A 24990-nucleotide genomic window follows, 5' to 3' on the forward strand; every position below is an offset into this window, starting at 1 on the left:
TGGCCACCGGTGCCTTCCCTACTAGCCCTGTTGATAGTCTCCTGGTTGAAGCTGGGATCCCCCCCCTTTCTGTTCGGCGGTCCCAGCTTCTGGTGTCTTATGCACTCAGTATCCGTTCCTCTCCCACTCATCCTTCCTATTCTATCTTGTTGCCAGACCATGGACGTCGCCCACCCAACTCCCGCCCTCGGGCGGGTTTACTAGTTGGGCTGCGCCTTGCGTCTCTTTGCCGTGATTTTCAGCTTCCTTCTTTGTCCTGTCTTCCTCGCTCACTCCCCTCTACCCCTCCTTGGTTAGTTCCTCGGCCTCGAATTCGGATGGATCTCCGGCGAGGTCCGAAAGATTCCATCCCCCCGGTGGTGTTCCGTTCCTTTTTCCGCCAAATTTTATGGGAGTTTCGGGATGCTGTTGTTTTCTACACTGATGGCTCTAAATCTGCTGATCATGTGGGGTATGCCTTCACGTCCTCTGTCGGAACGGAAAATCATCTGCTGCTGCCTACATGTGGGGTGTTTACTGCGGAATTGATGGCAATTTCCCAGGCCCTTACCTTTATTAAACAGTCCCAGCACAACCGTGTTTTGTTATGTAAGGACTCGATGAGTGGCCTTCTTGCTATTGACTGGCGTTTTTCGCGCCATCCCTTGGTCTCTGCCATCCATGACCATCTCGCTGATATTCACCGTGCTGCTTGTTTTCCTTTGGGTCCCTGGCCATGTGGGTATCCCGGGTAATGAGCTCGCTGATCGTTTGGCTGGGGGAGCGGTCACTTACCCCTCGTTTTCTATAACCCCTCCTGCAGCGGATTTACGGCTTCACATCAAATCCCACTTCGCACAGTCATGGGCCACTTCTTGGGAGGCTACTCCCCTGTCTAATAAACTTCGTGCAATTAAGGTGACACCAGGCCCGTGGCGTTCTTCTTTTCGCCTCTCCCGAAAGGACTCGACCACACTGTGTCATCTCCGCATTGGCCATACCAGGCTGACACATGGTTTTCTTTTGCGTGATGAGCCACCCCCACTATGTGGTTGTGGAGCCTTCCAGTCAGTAGCCCACATTTTGTGGCTGACGATTCCCGGATTGTCTCTCTGGTTCTCGGTTTCCTCCGAGAAAGTGGTTTGTTTGCTCAGTTTTAAGGTTTTTAATCTCTCTCTGGTGTTGGGGCAGGGTGGTGAGTGTTTGGGTGTCTCCCACTGTAAGCAGTGTTCGGAGATTCCCGATTCCCCTCCCTGACCGCAATCCTCTTTTCTTTCCCTTTTACTCTGTTTTTACCCCCTTTTTTTAAGGCTTGGTTAGTCTTTCTATTCCCATACGTACTTTCTACATTCTAGCAGTTGTACCTTTTACGTCACAGGTGGTCTTGCCTATGCTGCTTCAGCATAGTGTTGGGTTCGTTCTCTTGCCGACTTCCCTCATTTTGTTTTTTAACAATGACAACAGGACTGCCCTTTTACGTTTTTACCTTTTTCCGTTTTATTTTTCTGACTTTACTGCGAAGTCCCATTAGCGGAATGGAGCCTATTTGAAACAAGGGACTGATGACCTTGCTGTTTGGTCCCTTAAACCTTAAACAACCAACCAACCAACCAGTTCCTGGGCCAGATTGCATCCATGTTCAGATGATTAAACATCTCTCATCGGACTACCATTGACATCTCCTTGTCATATTTGACCACATCTGGAGCGATGGTGTATTCAGTGGCAGGAGAGCCATATCGTTCCAGTCTCAAACCTGGTAAAAACCCACTTGATGTGGATAGCTATCAGCCTCGCCAATAGTCTTTGTAAGCTGCTAGAATGTATGGTGAGTCAGCAGTTGTGTTGGCTCTTGGAGCCCCAGGGCCTACTGGTTCCATGCTAGGGTGGTTTCTGCCAAGGTCACTCTACCACAGATTACTTAGTGTCCCTTGAGTCTGCCGTCCAAACACCCTTTTCCAGATGCCAGCATCTGGTAGCCGTCTTTTTTGATTTAAGGAAAGCCTATGACACAACCTAGCAACACCATATCTTCGTCACATTACGTGAGTGGGGTCTCCGGGGCCTGCTCCTCATTTTTATCCAAAATTTCCTGTCGCTCCATACTTTCCTTGCCCAAGTTTGTGCCTCCCTGTGTTTCCCCCCAAATCCAGGAGAATGGGGTCCCGCACGGCTTATTATTGAGTGTCTCTTTATTTTCAGTAGCCATTAATGGTCTAGCAGCAGCAGTGGGGCCGTCCGTCTCACCCTATCTATATGCTGATGACTTTATCATTTCCTGCTGCTCCTCTAGCACTGGTGTTGCTGAGTGATGCGTACAGAGTGCCATCCACAAGGCACAGTCATGGGCTCTAACCAATGGCTTCTAGTTTTCTGCCACGAAGTCGTGTGTCATACACTTTTGTCAGCATCATACCATTCGTCTGGAACCAGACCTTTACCTTGATGATGATCGACTCACTGTAGTGGAGAAATATTGATTCCTAGGACTAGTTTTTGATGCCTGATTGACTTTGCTTCCTCATCTTTGCCAGCTTAAATGGAAGTGCTAGCAGCATCTTAATGCCTTCTGCTGCCTGAGCAACACCAATTAGGGCGCAGACCACTCTACACTGATGTGGCTCTACAGAGCCATTGTTCAGTCCCACCTTGACTATAGGAGTCTGGTTTATGGTTCAGCAGAACCCTCAGCATTGCAGTACTAGACCCTCAGCATTGCAGTACTAGTCCAATTCACCACTGTGGGGTTCTACTAGTGACAGGAGCTTTTAGGACGAGTCTGGTGATCAGCCTACTGGTGGAGGCTGGAGAGTCTCCATCGCAGGTCAGGCGCAACAGCTGCTCACCAGTTATGTTGCACACATTCATAGCCCTCCTGAACATCCAAATTACTGTCTCCTTTACCCAACCACGGTGGTTCATCTCCTGCATTGGTGGCTCAGATCAGGGATTATGATCACTGTTCATGTCCAATCACTTCCGTCTCAACTGGAGTCTTTCCTTTTTACCACCTGTCTTCCAGGTCCATTCGCATACATCTCCATGGTGCAGCTTTGGCTGGACTTTCTGCATGACCCTAAGGACTCTGTTCCTCCTGAGGCTCTATGCTCTCACTTTCTCTCAATTCTTGACGCGTCCCAGGGCTCCGAGGTAGTCTACACAGATAGTTTGATTGTTGATGGTCACTTGGATTAGTCGCTTATGCTCACACAGGACACATTGAACAGTGCTCCTTGCCGTATGGCTGCAGTGTGTTCACTCCCATGCTCTGGAGCACATCCGTTCCTGCTCCGGTGCGTCCTTGTCTGTAGTGACTCCTTGAGCAGCTTACAAGCCATTGATCAGTGCTACCCTCACCATCCTTTGGTAGCGACCATCCAGGGGTCTCTCTGTGCTGTGGAATGGTTCTGTTGTTCATTGGTGTTTGTGTGGACCCGAGACATGTCGGAATCCCAGATAATGAGCTTGCTGACAGACAGGCCAAACAAGCTACCCGGAAACCGCTTGCGGATATCGACATCTCTGAAACTGGTCTGCGCTTGGTGCTACGCCAAAAGGTTTTACACATTTGGGATACGGAATGGCATAACCTACGAATGCCCAATAAACTCCATGCCATAAAGGAGACTAAGAGTGTGTGGCAGTCCTCCATGTGGGCCTCTTGCAGGGACTCTGTAGTCCTCTGCTGGCTCTGCATTGGCCATGCTTGGCTGACCCAAGACTATCTCCTTCGCCTTGAAGACCTGCCTCAGTGTTGGCGTGGTGGCCGGTTGACGGCGGCCCACATTCTGTTGCACTGTCATACTTCAGCTGCCCTGCGACAGAATTATCAGTTACTGGACATGCTACATTAGTTTTAGCTGACCGTGCCTCACAGGCTGATTTAGTTTTACTTTTTATTTGTGAAGTTTTTTTTTGTTCTAAGTTTTAGTGCATGTCCTTTGTCAATCTGTGCTTTTTGGGTGGAGGTTTTAATGTGTTGCAGATGGGTGGCTTATCGTTTCTTATGCTTGCAATCAGCCAGCCATGGTCATCTGCTCTCTTGTTTTAATTACTTCTGCCTGTTTCTTGGGTGTCTGTGGTTTTCTTGTCTTATTTTGTCCATAGTAATGTTTGTTGCTCTCTGTAGTTCTTGTGATTTTCCTTTCTGCAGGGTTTGTGTGGTATTTTATTCTACCCCTCGTGGAATAGTTTTATAGCAATAAGGGACTGGTAACCAAGCCATTTACACCCCCCCCCCCCCCCACCCCCACCGCTGCTGCCCATGAAACCAACCAACTAGTCCCACTCTGGAGATACATAAATGTGGTATCTGTTCACCAAAACTGTTCTCTTTGACAAACGTACAATCCCAACAACTGCCCTCCCAGAGTCAGCATGGTTTTTTGGTAGACTTTGTAACACCTGAGATCAAGACAGTGGTCTTCTGGGATCTGGGTTTCCTACAGAACAGTTTTGCTGGGTACAGTGTTATTAGATAAGCTCGGTGAGATGATGGACATTGCTTTTTTTTTTTAGTTCTATTAGGTAACAGCTGCATGTATTGTCAGGAGTGCAGGGAAGAGGACAGTGGAGTGAATTTACATCCCAATTCATTGTCAGCTAATACCTTCAGTCATGAGTGTTTGCTATTAATCTGTAAAATTCTGTGAGTTACCTTGAGGGACTGGGGACCGTTGGGGTTACTCGATCCATCTTCCCTTAAGTTTCCTTCTTCTTTCTGTATTCATATGGGATTTTAATTTGAACTGGGAAATTGTTGGCATGTTCCTGGAACTGATCATGAAGAGATCATGTGATCATGTGTGACACACAAATGCTGACTTTATTTTTATTGAATTGTGACCAGTTTGTCATAAACAAAGTTCACAGTTATGAAAAAAAAGAAAAAAAAGATTGTAATGTCAAAATGCAGGAAGGAAATGACCTATAAGGTCACAAGATTATTTTGAATGTAACAGAGAAATTACTAGAATGAAATTTTCACTCTGCAGCAGAGTGTGCACTGATATGAAACTTCCTGGCAGATTAAAACTGTGTACCTGACACTCATACTCAGGACCTTTGCCCTTCATGGCCTGCAGTGCACACTCCAATGCAGAGTGAAAATTTCATTCTGGAAATATCCCCCAGGCTGTGGCTAAGCCATATCTCTGCAATATCCTTTCTTCCAGGAATTCTAGCTCTGCAAGGTTCGCAGAAGAGCTTCTGTGAAGTTTGGAAGGTAGGAGACGAGATACTGGCAGAAAAAATACTTTTGTCGAAAAATTAATTGGCAGCCAACACTACATATCAGACCTAAAAGTATTGCCCATTTCAGACATTACAAGTAGGCCTATGACATCTGTGTGAAGAGCAACTGACTGAAGTGAACCAACACAAGACATACGCTGACATTACAGGGCCAGAAGTTATAGTAAACAGTTCAAAGACCAAAGACTACAATGGTATTACATTTGTATCCAGGATGAAGAGAACACTAAACATACATTTCTTAACAAAATTTTATTCCAAGCAAACATTTTCAAAAAAGACAAAGTAATAAACATTTCAAATTTCATTACATAAGGATTTTTTTCATTCACATATTTAATTACTCTAAGGTAACATCTTCATCATAATAGAGATTACAGAGTAACATATTTATAGTAAAATATAACAGTCATTAGAATGGGATAAATACCATACTGCAAATATCTATTTCATGCTAATGTATGTAGCTAAAAGGTATTAGTTCAATTTACAGATTGTTTAGGAAAAAGTAACATCCAGTAACATAGCAACTATTAAACCCAATATATAAAACATCTTCAGCAAAGTTAATCAGAAATGGTCAGTCGAAATCATCTGAAATGATAACAGGTATGACCTGTAAGAGGGCTATCCCATAGCATAGTCAGGATCATTACCCTTCAGATGTGATACACTAATAGCATATCAAATTAACAGAGTATACATTCACATAATCATAAGTAAGGACTTTGAAGGATACAAACAATTGTCATAATGTTTATGTTAAGAGTGGCTTATCAACAATGTCATTTGCCATCAAAAACCTACTAAAATGGAGAACAAATGCCGTCTGTTTAGTGAAAACATAAAACTATTACTGTAATATAGTGAATGAACTTAGGTAAATAGTGTAAATAACCAATTCATGCTGACATAGAAAGCCAGAAAGTAGAAGACCTACTCATGGATAAAACAAAAACTTTTAGTAACTTTAAGTAACAGCAATCACCATATTTGTCACCTAATCAAAAAGTAAACGTACCTGTGTCTGAGGCAATATCACATTCATCAATCGTATGAGGATCAATTATGAGATATGACCACCTAGAAAGTTAACCAAATTAGAAACAGCATCATAAGCATATTAACTGTGATACACCTCATAACATAACATGAAACAAAATATCTAACATATAACAATGAGTATAAAAAATTGGGATTATAAGTAACTTATATAATGTTTGTCGTGAACACCTAATATTGACATAATCAGGATCATAATCCTTCAGAAATCATGTACTAATGAACAACAAAAAGTATACATTCACATAATCATTTGCAAGAACTTTGAAGGATATAAGCAATTGCCGTAATGTTTATCAGAAGTGCCTCCCCCATAATGCCAATTATCACTAAAAAGACTTAAAGAACAAAGCATAAATACAGTTTATTAAGTACAAGTAAAGACATAAAAATTATAAAAATATAGTCAATGATCTTAGGGCAGTCACATAATGTAACTAACCACTAATGTGCTTATGATGCTGTGTTAAAGAGAGTGGCATCCCTCAGGGCTCTGTGTTGAGTGTTCCTCATTGCCATAAATTGACTAGTTGCCTCTGTCAGCCATTGGTCACCCTTGCGCTGTATGTCGATGACTTTTGCATTTGATTTAGCTCCCAAACTGTAGCCTTGGCTCTACACTAGCCCCAACATGCCATCTAAGGGCCTTGGCTTGGACCTTTTCCCGTGACTTCTAATTCTCTCTCACGAAAGTTTGAGCCCTACGTTTCTGTCATCATACCAGAGTCCATGGCCCAGAACTGTACTTAGGTACTCAGAATGTGGCATTGTTGCACAGTACTGAATTTTGGGACTCCTCACATAAAAAGCTGACATGGCTGCCCCTATTTGTCAATTAAAGACTAGCTGCATGCGAAAGCTAAATGCTATGTGCTTGCTTGTTCACATCTCTTCAGGTGCAGAACACACTAGTCCCATCCACATTTACTCTGCCCCAGACTCGTTCTCATTGGGCTCTGGTTGCTGGTTTTATGACCCAGTGGCACTTATATTGTTGAAATTGTTGGACCCAGTCCATCATTATAGAGTGAGACTGGGCTCTGGTGCTTTCTGAACTAGTGACATCTCCTTGCCAAAGCAGGGATCTTCCCTCTTCAGTTCAGACAGTACCACCTCTTGCTCGCATATGCAATCACCATCCAACAGTTTTCTGCAAACCTGACACCTACGTTCGAAGTGGGCTTATCAGTTTGAATGCGAATGCTGAAGACCCTCAGCTGGGACCACCACCTAACCTTCTAGAGAAGTACTCCATGTTTTCTTGCACCTGCATCCCTTGCCCTCTTCTTCCTGTCTCTTGTTTAGTACCCAGACCATGAATTAGGTCCAATCCATTTAAAGGATATAAAGTTTCATTCACCTTAATGACCTTTCAGCATCTGATACTATGTTCTTTAGGAGTATCAGGCTGCTACTGTCATTTACACTGATAGCTCTTTTCTGAAACCATGGATAAGATTGGATACGCTTTTTACATATCACGCCAGTTTGAAACAACATATGGTGCCAGGTATGTGAAGTGATTTTATGATGGATATGATGGTCATTAACAGAGCCCTACCTTTTATTAAACAGACTTTCTTCAACTGTGTTTTAATTTGTAGTGACTCAATGAGTAGTGTACAGGTATTGATCAGTATTACTCATGTTACCCTGTGATATGTAGTATTTACGACTTCCTTCTGATCGTAGTTACACTTCCTGCTCTGTTGGCTTTCTTCTGGCTCCAAGCTGTGTGAGGATCCTGAAGAATGAACTGGCTGACCATTTGGCTAGAGATGAGATTACTCGTCCATTATTCACTTTGACAATCTCAGGTGTGGCTTTATGGGTACAAATGAGACCTCTCCTCACTCAAGATATGGAAGAAAAACTGGTGGGCTACTACCCTTTATTATAAACTCCACATTGTCAACAAGACTACTGCTACCTGATACTCCTCATTCGTTCCTTCCTTCTTTCCATGTGTAGTGGGTTATTTTCCCATCCTGAACACTTTGATTATAACAGACTAGCTTAGCGCCCGCTGTTTCACTTGCGTAGACTGTATTGTCAGCAGAGATTTTTGTTTTGTTTTTTATTTAATCGAATTTTTATGTTCACAAATTGCAACACCTTCTAAGCTTTTCATGCTAATTAATGCCACATAAGCATGGTCTTTTCCAAACATACTTGTGACCAACTGGAGTCCTAAGTTTTTCTTAATCACAGCTTTTGCTTCCTTGTGGAGATACCTCCATAGCAACTTTTATCCCCTAACAAATATTGCTTTATATCTAAACGAGAAGTGAAATAATAATGTACAGAAAGTTTTGTGATTATGAAAGCATTTCTTAAAGCCAGTCTACAAAAATTTAAATTTGGCTTGTCAGTTAGAAATAAAATAAGTATGTGCTTCACTGTTATTCAACCCCTAAAGGACAGAAACTCCAAGTTATTAGAGTGCTGCATCGTCAGTAGGTACATGCGCTGCCCCCCCCCCCCCCCCCCCACACCAATCCCCAAACACACACACAGATGACAGAACAACATTCCTATCTCCCTACAGTGTACTTAGCCGTGCTCTGTACTTTTGTTTGTGTATCTATCGACAATGCAGCACATCTGCCTTTTGGTGAGTGATCTCCTTTATTCCTAAATAATTCATAATTCTCAAAGTGAAATACCAATTTTAATAAATGTAGCTTTAATTTTTTTTAAAGTAATGAAATATTTTCTTAATAATCTTCATCCCCTGTTGCACTCCCTTGGGGTTGTTTTCTATTCCTAAGTGAGAAGTCAAATACCAATTACCATTAAAAATCCTTTAGGAGTTCTTTAGTAATTGTTTATTTTCAAAAAAACTTTCACCCACTATTTTGTCCCCTCAGTTGTTGAATTTCCAAAGGAACATAATTATTTCCTGACTGAGAAACCAAACACCAGTTTTTTGTAGTTCTAGCGTCAAAATTCTCTTAATAGCTACATATTTTCAAAAAGCCTTTCACGCCCTATTTCACCCCCTGAGGAGTGGAATTTCGGACAGTCCCTTCTTAAATGATGCCTACAGAGTAAGATCCACACTCTGTCCTAACTTTGAGTTTCTGTCCTTTAGGAGTTGAATTTCAAAAAACAGTGAAGCATGTACTTATTTTACTTGTAACTGACAGGCCAAATTTAAATTTTAGTGGATTAGCTTTAAAAATGCTTTCATAATCAAATATTTTCATAAAAAATCTAATCCCCTATTTCACCCCCTTAAGGATTCAATTTCCAAAGACACTGAACACATACTTTTTTATTTGTAACTGAGAAGTCCAATACCAGTGTTCATAGATGTAGCTTTAAAATAATTTAGTAATCCTTTAATAATGATATTTTTTGAAAAATGGTTTCATCCCCATAGGGTTAAATTTCCAAAAACGCTGAAACACTTACTTCTTACTGAGAAACCAAATACCAGATTCATAGATCTAGCTTCAAAATTGTCTTAATAGTGACATAAAAAAGCTCCTTCATCCTATGTTTTACCCTCTTATAGCTGGAATTTCGAAAAATCCCTCTGACAACACCTGTGATTTAAGATCCACACATTCTCCAAATTTCAATTTTCTATCCTTAGCGGTTTGGGTTGGCTGGTGGTCAGTCAGTCAGGACATTGCCTTTTATATGTAGATACTGAAGATAGAATGGCTGTAAGAGGACACTTGCTTTGCGGCAACCACCCACCTATCTGATTATTTCTCTCACCTTATTTTATTATTATTCATTACAGTTCTAGCTTTCTCATTTTTACTAATATGTATCTCCCAGCTAGAAGGCATTCTTTACTCCATAACTGTATTCACCCTTAAACGAGATGGCAGGAGAAGGGGGAGTTTAAGATGTGGGTGGGATGTGTCCTGCCACACATTGAGCCCTGGGAGATCCCTTGTCTACTATGGCCTATATACTGGCTACACCCATCAACTTTTACTTCTCTTTAAATTATTTCTCAGGTCTGGCATCAATATTTTTCAAGGCCTTGATTTTACCACTCCTACGTACTTTCATAATTGGATCAAATTTCTGGCTGTAATTACAACCTCAGATGAACTATGTCTGGGTCAAGGGGCTAGTGACCTCGCTCTTTAGTCCCCGAACATGGAACCAACCATGAACCAACCATTGTAATTTATTAGAGTATATTATTAAAATATTCATTGAACCAATTGCCTATCTTTGAAAATATTGATAGTCATAATTTGTTTAGTAGTTGACAATGTGGTATTAAAATAAATTTGTTTTGTAAATATTTTCAGATTAAAGCACACCACTCACCAGAAAAGAAGAGTGTTGAGTTTTTGATGGGCATACACAAAAGAAAGAAAACTGATCCTTACTTGAGCTAGAGTAATTGCCCATGCATGCAATCATGTTCTCTCTCTCTCTCTCTCTCTCTCTCTCTCTCTCTCTCTCTCGTACACCTTTGCCCCCTACCAACCCGGGGAATGTGGGAAGGGAGGGGTGGCAAGTATATGCATGGTCAAGCATGCATGCGATGCACGATTGTTGGGAGTCAGTGGGGAGTGGTACATTCTGAAGGTGAGTTGGGAATGGGTGACAGGGCGGAGGAAGGGGAAACTGTTGGGTGGAGGGTTAGAGACCCATGGTACAACAATGGGCACCCGCATTGCGCCATCCTATGCCAGCCTATTCATGAACTATCTAGTGGAATCCTTCCAAACGACCCAGAACCCCAAACCCATCACCTGATTCAGATTCACTGATGACATCTTCGTGATCTGGACTGGGAGTGAGGATGTCCTATCAACATTCCTCCAGAATCTCAACTTTTCACACATTTGCTTCACCTGCTCCTCACCTCAACCAAACAAGCCAGCTTTCTCATGTCAACTTCAATCTCAAGTATGTCCACCTCAATACCTCCACCCATATCAAAGATACCAGTGACTTATGCTCTGATATAGCATTATGTATGTATAGGAAGTAGTAGTTGGTTGACATAGGTGAGGCACCAAAATTGGGATTTTTTTTCTGCCATTCTGCAATACATTGAAAGACCTGTAATACATAAGATCTCAGGGCATGTAGGTCTTAATTCCTATTAGGAAAAGGATTACACAAAGAACAGTGTCTTGTGAGACTCAGTTTCCTGGCATGCAGGAAAGACTGAGAAGTGTCTACTTTAACACAGAATGACCATGGCAATAAAAGCTTCGGTATAAAAATCAGCGGAGCACCACTAAAGCCCCCCCCCCCCCCCACACACACACAGCTGTAAGAACATAGTGTTACAGCCTGTTTTCAGGTGGGGGGGGGGGGGGGGGGGGACTGCAATGAAGTGTTGGCATTGCGTGAATGTTGTTCTGATAACAGATTTAAAGCACATGAGCTAATCATTTGTACACAAGGCCTCTTAAAATTAATGGTAAAATATCCGTAGAAGTCATTTAGTCTGTACAGTCCAAATCAATAATTGTTTCACCATTTATCAAACGACTTGCAGACACCCAGTTTCAAAATGTCAGTAACTAAATTTCACTGCTTTGTTTCCAAATTGTGAAAAGTGGGCGGGATTGCAATGAGGTGAGTAGGGAGGGATGGGGGTGGTAGTCAACCTCATAACAGATACAATTAAAAAAGTGCAGTTACAGATTTTAATACCAAGTGATTGGCAACAATGTCTGCCATCTTATGTATCAATTACAGTAGCAGTATGGTCAGAAGACAACTGTTGCTGATTGCATTGGATTGCAGTCAAGACTTCGAATATGTAGTAAATAATACACTGTCATGAGAAGAAGTAGTCACAGACAGGCTCAACAAGAAGACTGCTGTACATTTGACATTTCAGCCAAAAGGCCTTCTTCTAAAGTAGAAACACACGCATTACTGCAAGCACAAAACTCTCTCTCTCTCTCTCTCTCTCTCTCTCTCTCTCTCTCTCTCTCTCTCCCTCTCTCTCATTTTGTGGCCAGATGTTCCTGTTACTATTCCAGGTAACGTTCAGCACATGATCATGTGATCATACACCCAGAATAATTTTATTGATGTGTGTAACGCTGCAGTGAGACCTTCATGTATATAATGTTAATCAAGATCATAAAATCATACCAAATTCTATGACTACTTTTCAATGCTAAGCTAACATGGATGCCTCACATTTATCATTTTAAACATAAGGCCAAGAAATAACTTGCCCTACACTGCCTCAGAATCACTTCCTGGGGGTGGTGATAGCTATGTCCTCCTTAGACTGCTATCACATTATCCTGCTTTGGACTTGGAAAGCCTGGTTTATGAATAAGTGCTATGTCTTTTTAATCCATTTCATCATTGTGAGGTTTCACTTGCAATCAATGCCTTTCAGAGGGGCCTCTTGACAATAATGAGGATTCTCCTCTTATCTATTTCACGATTCTAACTATTAACCAAAAAGTTTATTACAGTCAATGCCTACTTAGTGGCTATTCTGATTTTGACTGATTAGCCTTTATCAATAGCAGCATAAAAAATGAAGCTGCATGTTTTATATTTTAATAACTACCCAACAGTTGCTATACAACAATTGTATAGCACATGCTGGATGCTGGCAAAATTTTGCTGTCACAGTGCAAATGAACATAGATTGTGTAAAAGTGCGTGAAGTGATATAGCAACTGGCCATCAGAATGGAAGCAGACAGATGGACATTAATGAAGAAAGCCATTCGTACTGTCACAAGCCAGCACCCAACATTATGCTAGAAATAATGATGTAACTTCAGAAACCACCTGAAGATGAAACTGAAAAGGTTTGAAAACCAGTTCATGAAATAATAAATAATTAGTCAAGAAAATGTCTGGTAGCAGTTTTGTATATTTACATTCTATTAAGTCACGGGTTCTAAAATATCCACAATGGATAAGCTTAACCCATCAATATATATTCTGAAACATGTTTTCCAGTTTATTAAAATATGCTCCACTAATGAAGAGACACCATAACTTTAATAGAATGCAAGCTTTTACTGCTACAAGCCAAAATCAGAAGGTAGCAAACTCATTTCAATTGATCTTTAAGCAGTGAGCTGATCCATATCCATCAATTTCCCTGTGATCACATGCATATCATGCTACTTCTCTTTCATGTGCTGTGCCCACCTCTCCCACTGCCTTTTCATCTTTCCTCTTCCATGCTCACTGAGCAGAATCTCCAGATGTCAAAGATGTAATATACTGGGCTCACATTTGGGCAAACAGCAGTTCAAATCCCTGTCCAGTTATCCGTGTTTTTGTGATTTTTGCTAAATTGTTGAAGGTGAGGGCTGAGATGGCACTTTCAAAGTAGCATAGCTGATTTCCTTCCTCTAAGATATCTTGTACTCTGTTGGCAATGGGATCTTAAACTTTTCTTTCTTTTCTTTTCTGCCATGCTTTCCTATGTCTTCTCTGTGCACTTGTGCTTGTGATTGTGATTGTAGGCGGGAGGGAGAAGCGATGGTGTGTGGGCATCACATGTAGCAAACGTTGTTGTGTGGCCTTTCAGTGCCCTCCACTGAAGAAGCTTATAATCACAAAATTTGTGGGCTATCAATTTATATCTCTCTTTTAAAAAAAATGGACAAGTACAAGTAGCACATCTGCTCTGAGGGTTCTGTATGAACTTAATTATGTATACAAATAATAACAATAATGATTTGTGTTGCTAAGTGGCCTGGTGCTAGTGTTTCTATTGGATGTTGCTTCAGCGATGTGTGTGCCCCTAACCAGCCCCCGCTACCCAAACGGAGAAAGGGGACCTACAGTTTAACATGGAATCAAACCACATGCTGTTTCTGGTGACTCACCTCATTATTGAGAGGTGAAGGCTAGGTTAAAATAAGACTGAAAAATCCATGGTCCAAACAAGATTTGACTGTGCAACATTTGAGTTTCCATGCATGCTCATTACCATACCACCATCAGGCCTATCACTTATGTAGATAATTCATCTAAAGGTTTTGAACAGTGAAGTTGTGTGTATCTAAATATGTGACAGGTATGGCGGTATCTTTTGATTTCACTGACGTTGAAGCTTAAATTATCTACACCGCTGAAGGACCAGTGACCTTAGTGTTTGACGTAAATTTCAACTGGATACTTCTGCCCACACCTGAGGAGGCGGGCTTGACAGACGGACAAATAACAAAGGGCTGCTGTGAGGTTCCCTTAGACAACATAGTGATGATAATGGATATCCAACATAGCTCGCTAGGTACCCATCTGAACAGTTGCCTATCATGTGGTTCAGTCTTAAGATTTGAAATCAGTCTAAAGGGAAAGAATAATCCTGAATGACAAAGATAGGCAACTTGATTAGCAGTATACATTTTAATTATATTAGCCATTGTGCTGAGATGCAAATTACAAATCAACAACTCAACCAATTACTAAAGATAACAGAAGTATTCAGCAATGATACAGGGTGTTTCAAAAATGACCGGTATATTTGAAACGGCAATATAAACTAAACGAGCAGCGATAGAAATACACCGTTTGTTGCAATATGCTTGGGACAACAGTACATTTTCAGGCAGACAAACTTTCGAAATTACAATAGTTACAATTTTCAACAACAGATGGCACTGCGGTCTGGGAAACTCTATAGTACGATATTTTCCACATATCCACCATGCGTAGCAATAATATGGCGTAGTCTCTGAATGAAATTACCCGAAACCTTTGACAACGTGTCTGGCGGAATGGCTTCACATGCAGATGAGATGTACTGCTTCAGCTGTTCAATTGTTTCGGGATTCTGGCGGTACACCTGGTCTTTCACATGTCCCCACAGAAAGAAGTCACAGGGGTTCATGTCTGGCGAATAGGGAGGCCAATACACGCCGCCTCCTGTATGTTTCGGATAGCCCAAAGCAATCACACGATCATTGAAATATTCATTCAGGAAATTAAAGACGTCGGCCGTGCGATGTGGCCGGGCACCATCTTGCATAAACCACGAGGTGTTTGCAGTGTCGTCTAAGGCAGTTTGTACCGCCACAAATTCACAAAGAATGTCCAGATAGCGTGATGCAGTAATCGTTTCGCATCTGAAAAATGGGCCAATGATTCCTTTGGAAGAAATGGCGGCCCAGACCAGTACTTTTTGAGGATGCAGGGACGATGGGACTGCAACATGGGGCTTTTCGGTTCCCCATATGCGCCAGTTCTGTTTATTGACGAAGCCATCCAGGTAAAAATAAGCTTCGTCAGTAAACCAAATGCTGCCCACATGCATATCGCCGTCATCAATCCTGTGCACTATATCGTTAGCGAATGTCTCTCGTGCAGCAATGGTAGTGGTGCTGAGGGGTTGCCGTGTTCGAATTTTGTATGGATAGAGGTGTAAACTCTGGCGCATGAGACGATACGTGGACGTTGGCGTCATTTGGACCGCAGCTGCAACACGGCGAACGGAAACCCGAGGCCGCTGTTGGATCACCTGCTGCACTAGCTGCTCATTGCCCTTGTGGTTACCGTACGCGGTCGCCCTACCTTTCCAGCGCGTTCATCCGTCACGTTCCCAGTCCGTTGAAATTTTTCAAACAGATCCTTTATTGTATCGCTTTTCGGTCCTTTGGTTACATTAAACCTCCGTTGAAAACTTCGTCTTGTTGCAACAACACTGTGTTCTAGGCGGTGGAATTAGAACACCAGAAAAATCCTCTGTTCTATGTTGTCTACAGCACACTTGCACGTTGTGAACAGCACACGCTTACAGCAGAAAGACGACGTACAGAATGGCGCACCCACAGACTGCGTTGTCTTCTATATCTTTCACATCACTTGCAGCGCCATCTGTTGTTGAAAATTGTAACTACTGTAATTTCGAAAGTTTGTCTGCCTGAAAATGTACTGTTGTCCCAAGCATATTGCAACAAACGGTGTATTTCTATCGCTGCTCGTTTAGTTTTTATTGCCGTTTCAAATATACCGGTCATTTTTGAAACACCCTGTATAAATATGGCTTTTGGAACAAACAAATGTAAGAAAAATAGCATAGTCAAGGGAAAACACCCTAAACAAGAAGATTACATATTGGATAACCACAGCGACTGCATAGAAGCGATGGAAGAAACAGATGCCTATAAATATCTAGGATACAGACAAAAAATAGGAATAGATAATACAAATATTAAAGAAGAACTAAAAGAAAAATATAGACAAAGACTAACAAAAATACTGAAAACAAAATTGATGGCAAGAAACAAGACAAAAGCTATAAATACTTATGGTATACCAATATTGACCTACTCATTTGGAGTAGTGAAATGGAGTAACACAGACCTAGGAGCACTCAATACACTTAACACGATCACAATGCCACAAATATAGAATACATCACATACATTCAGCAACAGAAAGATTCACATTAAGCAGAAAGGAAGGAGGAAGGGGATTTATGGACATAAAAAAAAACCTACGTTATGGACAGGTAGACAATTTAAGAAAATTCTTTCTAGAATGAGCAGAAACTAGCAAAATACACAAAGCAATCACTCATATAAATACATCGGCTACACCACTGCAATTTCATAACCACTTCTACAACCCTCTAGATCACATAACATCAACAGATACGAAGAAAGTAAATTGGAAAAAGAAAACACTACATGGCAAGCACCCGTATCATCTAACACAGCCACACATCGATCAAAACACATCCAACACATGGCTAAGAAAAGGCAATATATACAGTGAGACGGAAGGATTCATGATTGCAATACAGGATCAAACAATAAACACCAGATATTACAGCAAGCATATTATTAAAGATCCCAATACCACAACAGATAAATGCAGACTTTGCAAACAACAAATAGAAACAGTAGATCACATCACAAGCGGATGTACAATACTAGCAAATACAGTATACCCCAGAACAGAAGACATGACAATGTAGCAAAAATAATACATCAACAGCTTGCCTTACAACATAAACTTATAAAACAACACGTTCCCACATACAAGTATGCACCACAAAATGTACTGGAGAATGATGAATACAAATTATACTGCAACAGAACCATTATAACAGATAAAACACCACCACATAACAAACCTGACATCATACTCACCAATAAAAAGAAGAAATTAACACAACTAATTGAAATATCCATACCCAATACAACAAATATACAGAAGAAAACAGGAGAAAAAATTGAAAAATACATCCAACTGGCTGAGGAAGTCAAGGACATGTGGCATCAGGATAAAGTTGACATTATACCAATTATACTATCAACTACAGGAGTCATACCACACAATATCCGCCAGTACATCAATGCAATACAACTACATCCAAACTTATATATACAACTACAGAAATCTGTAATTATTGATACATGTTCAATCACCCGAAAGTTCTAAATGCAATATAACATATACCGTACAGTTAAAAGGAAGTCACGCTTGATCAAGGTCTGCATCACTTTCCATTTTTGACCAGACTTAATGTCTGAGAAAAGAAAGAAAGAAAGACAGAAAGAAAGAAAGAACGAACAATAATAATAATTTGTGAGAGAAAAACGCTCAGCCTGCAAGTTAACATGGAATAACAAAATAGACTGTGGCAGCAGGACTTTCTAACTTTTGACAAGTCAGATGTATGATTTTGAAGGAATGACATTTCCAGCACATAGACTGTAATGGGGATAAAACACAAATGAGAGAAGACTGATGCTCATGAATGAGCCTCCAGGCAAAATTCCATTTATAGAAATGAACAAGAAAAAGTGGGTTGGTGGAGGGGATGGGGAGATTTTGCATACAGGCGGAGATAAACAGCTTACTCGGAAAATAACTAAGGGAATGCTGCTGTGCTAATTCCCCACTGTCCCTCTCTCTCATTTGTTCTCTTTCTATCTGTCGCCTTGTTACAATATTCTCTGTCTCCCTTAAACCATAAAATTGTGATGTAATATGGTAAAGTGTTGATCATTATTTTGTAATATTTTTTACAGATAAACTCCCATTCTCAGTCAGAGTCTTGCTCGAGTCTGCAGTAAGAAATTGTGACAACTTTCAAGTGAAAGAAAAAGATGTGGAAACCATTCTGGCATGGCAAGACAATCAGTCCATGGAAGGTGGCGTTGAAATTGCTTTCAAACCTGCCAGAGTAATACTCCAGGTAATATAAAGGCTTTATTGTGAGAGTTGTCATTTACAAAGTTTATTCTATTTGGAAATAAAATATGCATTTGAACCATTGGCTGTATGTACTCGCAGTAAATTTAATTTAATTCATCAGATTGTATGGGACCATGTGAGCTTAAGTTGCTTCATCATGAAATAAATCATTATTGATTTACAGAAAGCTAATTACAAAATCTAAGAACCAGAACAGAATCTCTCTCTCTCTCTCTCTCTCTCTCTCTCTCTCTCACGCACACGCCACGCGCGCGCACGCAACAGGTTGTTAGTGGCAATTCGTGGTTGACGATTGCTATATTATGAGGAGGTGATTCACCATTTCCAGGACTTGAGAGCTATAACGAGAGAGATATAATATCTTTTCGTACGTGCGCACGGATGCACGCTTATTACAATTGTGTTGCACACATTGAGGTGACAGAAGTTGTGGGGTACCTCCTAATATCATGTCAGACCTCCTTTTACCTGATATATTGCAGCAGCTCAATGTGGCATGGACTCAAAAAGTCGTTGGAAGTCCCCTGCAGAAATATTGAGCCACACTGCCTCTACAGCTATCTATAATTGCAGAAATTTTGTCATTGCAGGATTTTGTGCATGAACTGACATCTTGATTATGTTCTACAAATGTTTAGTGGGATTAATATCGGGCAGTCTGGGTGGCTAAATCATTCACTCGAATTGTCCAGGATGTTCTTCAAACCAATTGCAAACCATTGTGCCCCAGTGACATGGTGCATTGTTACCTATCAAAATTCCAGTGTTTAAGAACATGAATGGCTGCAAATGGTCTCCAGTTAGCTGAATATAACCATTTCCAGTCAATGATCAATTCGTTTGGACCAGAGGACCCAATCCACTCCATGTAAACACAGCCACACCATTATGGATCAACCATCAGCTTGCACAGTACCTTGTATACAACCAGAGTCCACGACTTCGTGAGCTCTGTGGCACACTCGAACCCTATAGTCAGCTCTTACCGACTGAAATCTGGACTCATTTGACCAGGCCCCAATTTTCCGATCGCGTATGGTCCAACCAATATGATCACAAGCCCAGGACAGGTGCTGCACGTGATGTCGTGCTGCTAGCAAAGGCACTTGATAGATCATCTGCTGCCGTAGACCATTACCGCCAAATTTCATCCAACTGTCCTATTGGATACAGTAATCACACTTCCCACGTTGATTTCTGCTGTTATGTCACACAGTGTTTCTTGTCTATTAGCACTAACAACTCTTTGCAAATGTTGCAACTCTGTCATTAAGCGAAGGCCGTCAGCCACTGCGTTGGCTGTGGTGAGAGGTAATGCCCAAAATATGGTATTCTCGGCTCATTCTTGACACGGTGGCTCTCAGGATATTGTATTCTTCAATGATTTCCAAAATTGGAATATCCCAACCATCTAGTTCAAATTACCATTCTGGGTTCATAGTGTGTCAGTTTCCGTTGTATGGTCATAATAATTTTGGGAACCTTTCAATATGAATCACCTGAGTACAAATGACAACTCTGCCAATGCATTGCCCTTTTATACCTTATGTACTTGATACTAGTGCCATCTGTGTATGTGCATATTGCTGTCCTATGACATTTATCACCTCGTTGTATTGTTTATGCTGCATGTGCAGCCACGTGGCATCTTGTTTGGCATTTTAGTATGTTTTTCTTTCATATTTTGTCTAGATTATCTAAAATGTGCAATTTGTGTTCATGCTTCTGATTCCTAGAAATAATGATAGAAATTGGAATCATTTATTTCATAATTGAGAGTTTACTAATATGCTTGAATAATAACGATAATGACACATGTAAATTACACTTCTCATTTTTACTGTTGGTAGTTTAATTTTCTTATCTTAAATACAATTTTATTGTTATAAAATGTTTATTCATAGTACACTATATTGTGTTAACACTCTATATAATTCTTACTCTTGGGATGTAGTAATATAAAGATGCACTAGTGTTTTCCAAAGTTTCAGTGACAATGTACTTAACGAACTATGCTGGTTTGAATTACATGACAACAGGGTAACAATATCTGAGTCCTCTCTAACACATCTTCTCTCATTTATGTTACAAATTTATATTTTTAGGTTTTTATTTTCTGGCAGCTTTTTTTCTGCAGTAAATGGCTTGTGATATACTTTCTGGATGTAAAATTTTAGTGTTAGATTTGTCTCAAGCTTTTGTAGATAAACTTAATATTTGCAAGTAACTAAATTTCTTCATAAGTAAGAACTCTTTAAAAACATTTCTTTCGAATAAATTTGAATTACTGCATACTCATTTTCTCATTACTGATAATTTCTGTCCTTAATCAGCATCAATACAATGTACTGGGAACTGTTCCCTTAGACAGATGAATACTGGTATTTTCGTTACATTATAGAGTCAGTTTACTGTGAGCAGATGTTATTTTATTTTTAATTTATACAAAAACATATTAAATTGATCTTGACTTTGTAACTGCCTTCTTCTCATCATTGTCACCAACTGAGTCTCTGTAGGTTGCTGGATTAGCGAAACATTTCTAGCAGTTGGAAAAATATGGTCATTCCGTCCCATTTTTTGTAGTGGTCATTGAAGAGTTCCACAACTATAGGCCTCTATCACTGATGTCAGTCCGTTCCAAAATTTAGAAGACATCTTTCTTGAAAGTGAACATCTCCTGTGTAGAAATAAATGTGCATTTCACAAACAATGATCATATTAAACCCCACTAGCTCTGTTCAACCGTGAGACCCAGAAGGAAGTAAATACAAGCACCAAGTTTGATACCTTGTTCCTTGACTTCTAGCATTCATTAAATTTCCGCATTATCCCCTATAATTAATGTAATATGAGTGCACAGAATATCCGACAAGTTTTTTTGATTGGATTGAAGTGTTTCTAGCAAAAGAATCCAGCAAGTTATTCTTAATGGAGAGATTGGAAATCCCTACTGGTTGTCAGGAAGAAGTCCAAGGAACCTATGTAGCCTTGCCAGATGCAATAAGAGGATTAAATATTGCTTCATTTATTTCCCTGAATACATTCCGTTGCTGTATCTTCTTTGGAGGCTGGTGGCTTAGCAGGTTGGCGAGGAGTCGGGTAAACCCAGTTGCTGGCTAAGGCTGCCATATCTCAATGCATCAGCCTTGTGCTCAGGCTGTTGACTTCTAGTAAGTGGGTTACCGCCCGTGATGTGGAAGGCATGCCCCGTCAGAAGCTCTGCATGAAGGTGACAGTGACTACAGTCTGTGTGTGTTGTTCCACACGCCGTTCTGGGCATACACTGTGAGTGTTATCCCATCAGATGCACCGTAGTGTCAGATACCGTGAGGTCATCTTGAATGCTGATCCTGGCCTGCAGGTTAATTAGGCCATTTGACCCGAGCAGTGCTGGAGTTTCAAGCAGTTTGTGCCACAGGCTGGGATGATGTGGTAGGCCCATGGACTAAGCATCTGTGGCAGTTGATACAGGAGCCTGGCTTCTATCATCAGTGGCTATGGAATGGTGGTACTCTCTTAAGATAGAAGGAGTAAGACTGGTACTGGAACAATCTCTCAAACAAGATGTTACAATACAGTAATCAGATAATTGAGTGGCAACACCATTGATCCTACAGATAGACTGATTCTAGGTTAGTGGGGTGTTGGGGAGAGACTTTGCTGTATGAAGTCATTTTATGTGACTGAATTGCTCTTATTCATTATGAGTCGTCAGTAGTCTTCAGTTTTGCCGTAGTGGCTTAATGAATTTGTCTGTGTCGTAACTGCTTTGTCAAACCTGTGATAGGTGGTGTTGTATCCTACTTAGTATTTCTTACATAATGTTAAGAGGTGTAATGGAGGCAGATTGGTCTGCACTTAATTTTTTGCTGAGCTCACTTGTACTCACTCACAGAAGTGTTGATGTTGTTTGTGACAGACTAATTATGTCGAAATGTTTATGCCTAGCAGCTGGATCATATTGATACTTCTGTGTGCAGGAGCAATGCTGTGCTTTAGAGCCTTAGAAGAATGTTCTCTTCAGTTTCCTTACTACCATGGTGAAAGACACCCCTCCACTATAATAAAATTAATCAAAAATTTTACTGTTTCATTGTCTTCTAATTAATTATCTTACATATTTACATTTACTCTCAATCTTTGGGTCCTTCAATCACAACGGACAGCTTACCTTAGTTTAATATAATCTTCATAGTTCAATTTGTTATACATTTTGTCCCTTCAACACTCTTACTTGCTATTATGAATCAGTTCCATGAGAATCTCATGAACAGTTGCTTCTTTTGCACAAGTGATTTGTCATAGATAAACGTGAACTGCCTCAAATAAATGCTGGTATCCTGATAACGCTAGTGTTACACTGACCATGATGATAGTCCGTTGACATTTCTCTTGATATGCTGTAGCATTTGATCTACTGGAATTTGTCCTTTCTCTGAAATGATTAATTCATCTGCTATTTGTAGCAAAGTGGGATGCAAGGTACTATTCAGGAAGGTTCGGTTTTAAGTGGGTAACACAGTTGGAGGTTTTTCCGGCCAATACAAGATTGGTAGAATCTCTACAATTATCTTGGTACCTGTATTTGTAGCAGGAAGGTGAATCTGGGTTATGGCTGTGTCATATTTAGTCACATTAACTGAAAACCCACTCTGTATTAACTCTAGTTTTGTCATACCAGTAAATATTTTATTATTGTAACAATTTACGACTACTGTTTTTGGTGAGGACATAGAATACATCCATTGATTGCCAACTGACTGACTGTGTGGTTCTGGCATTGATACTATCTTCTTGCACTCTGGTGCCTCCATATTTCCTAGGAATAACTGAATTCCACATGCTTGCTTGTTGGAACATAGTACCAGAGCTTTACAAATAATGACTAACTGCTTGACACAATTGCTAAAATCTCTTACTGACATAACTTGTGTATCCCATTGTTCCAAAATGTGTAACACTTCACCAGTTTGAAGCTGAACCCACTTACTGATTAGCTTCCATTTGACTGGAGACAGATGGATTGTAAACCATTGGTGATGAGATTTAAACATACTACTGAAAATTACATATTGATGTTTACTCTAGACCGATCCAAATAAAGCTCAGTTGTACAAGGTGTACAACTTTCCTTCCGCCGTTTGCCAATAGGAGCGACAAGGTTAAGTAGCGGACGAAAGAAACAGATCGCAGATGTCAGGCAGTTAGCTTGGACCTCGGCCAACATAACTTCATTCAAACATTAGTTGATTTGTGTCTGCATCATAAAGTGGTTCTTGATTGGAAATGTCAGTTTACAAGCCTAATTCTCGTCATTTGTGGGAGGTGTTACTGGTTTGTTTCAATGTGAAGAAAACAGCAGCCGAGTCTCTTCGAATGCTGTCAAGTACGTATGGTAAGGACACTAATAGTGAAAGAACATGTTGCCAGTGGTTTCAGTGCTTCAAGAACGGTAATTTTTACGTTGTAGTCTGGCATAGTGGTGGAAGAGTTGAAGATTAAGAATTGGAGACATTGCTGAGTGAAGACTCACGTCAGACTCGAGAAGAATTGGTACGATTAGTGGGAGTGACACAGCAAGCCATTTCAAAACATCTCAAGGCTATGGGCATGATTCAGAAAGAAGGAACTTGAGTCCCGCATGAGCTGAAACCAAGAGACGTTGAATGGCATTCGTGTGTTTGTGAACAGTTGCTTCAGAGGCAAAAACAGAAGGGATTTCTGCATCACGTTGTGACTGGAAACTAAAAATGGGTTCATTACAATAACCCTAAACACAAAAAGTTGTGGGTATATCCAGGCCATTCTTCCACGTCGATGGCCAAACCGAATATTCAGAATACTCACGGCTCCAAGATCATGCTCTGCAGTTGGTGGGACCAACTCGGTGTCGTGTACTATGAGGTGTTAAAACCAAGTGAAACAATCACAGGTGATCGTTATCGAATGCAATTAATGCTTTTGAGTAGAGCATTAAAAGACAAGTGGCCGCAATACAGCGAGAGGCACGATAAAGTGATTTTGCAACACGACCCCACGTGGCAAAAGAGGTCAGATTGTACTTGGAAACATTAAAATGGGAAGTCCTACCCCACCTGCCGTATTTTCCAGATATTGCTCCCTCTATCACCTGTTTAGATCAGTGGCGCATGGCCTGGTTGATGAACACTTCTGATCTCATGAAGTAGTCACAAATTGGATCGATTCGTGGATCACTTCAAAATATGAGCAACTTTCTCGATATGGGATTCATACACTGCCCGAAAGATGGGAGAAAGTAGTGGCCTGTGATAGAAAATACTTCGAATTATACATGTGTAACCTGTTTGTTTCATTAAAGCCTCAAATGTTGGGGAAAAATGGCAGAAGCTAAGTTGTACACCTTGAAGAAGTACCAAAGAACAGTGCTATATTACGTTTAACCATAGGTACAACATGTCATAACCCTTTCAGAAATTTCTTTTGTACTCGCTGTAGTCCTAATAGAAACAGCTGTGGTGGTGTACTTGGATGTCCATGAGTGGCATGTTGATGTGCTTAT

The 24990-nt window shown here is 40.7% G+C and overlaps 1 protein-coding gene across 1 annotated transcript in view; it reads left to right on the top strand.

Annotated features, from left to right (window-relative positions):
* Positions 1–24990, top strand: part of LOC126187305 (cytoplasmic aconitate hydratase-like) — a 311989-nt gene that overhangs the window by 74866 nt on the left and 212133 nt on the right. Inside the window, exon 3 of the mRNA XM_049928298.1 lies at positions 18260–18426. Within this exon, the coding sequence (XP_049784255.1) occupies positions 18260–18426 (167 nt within the window). The remainder of the gene's footprint in view (positions 1–18259; positions 18427–24990) is intronic.

This window comes from Schistocerca cancellata, chromosome 5, assembly GCF_023864275.1.
Source record: "Schistocerca cancellata isolate TAMUIC-IGC-003103 chromosome 5, iqSchCanc2.1, whole genome shotgun sequence".
Lineage (NCBI taxonomy): Eukaryota > Metazoa > Arthropoda > Insecta > Orthoptera > Acrididae > Schistocerca > Schistocerca cancellata.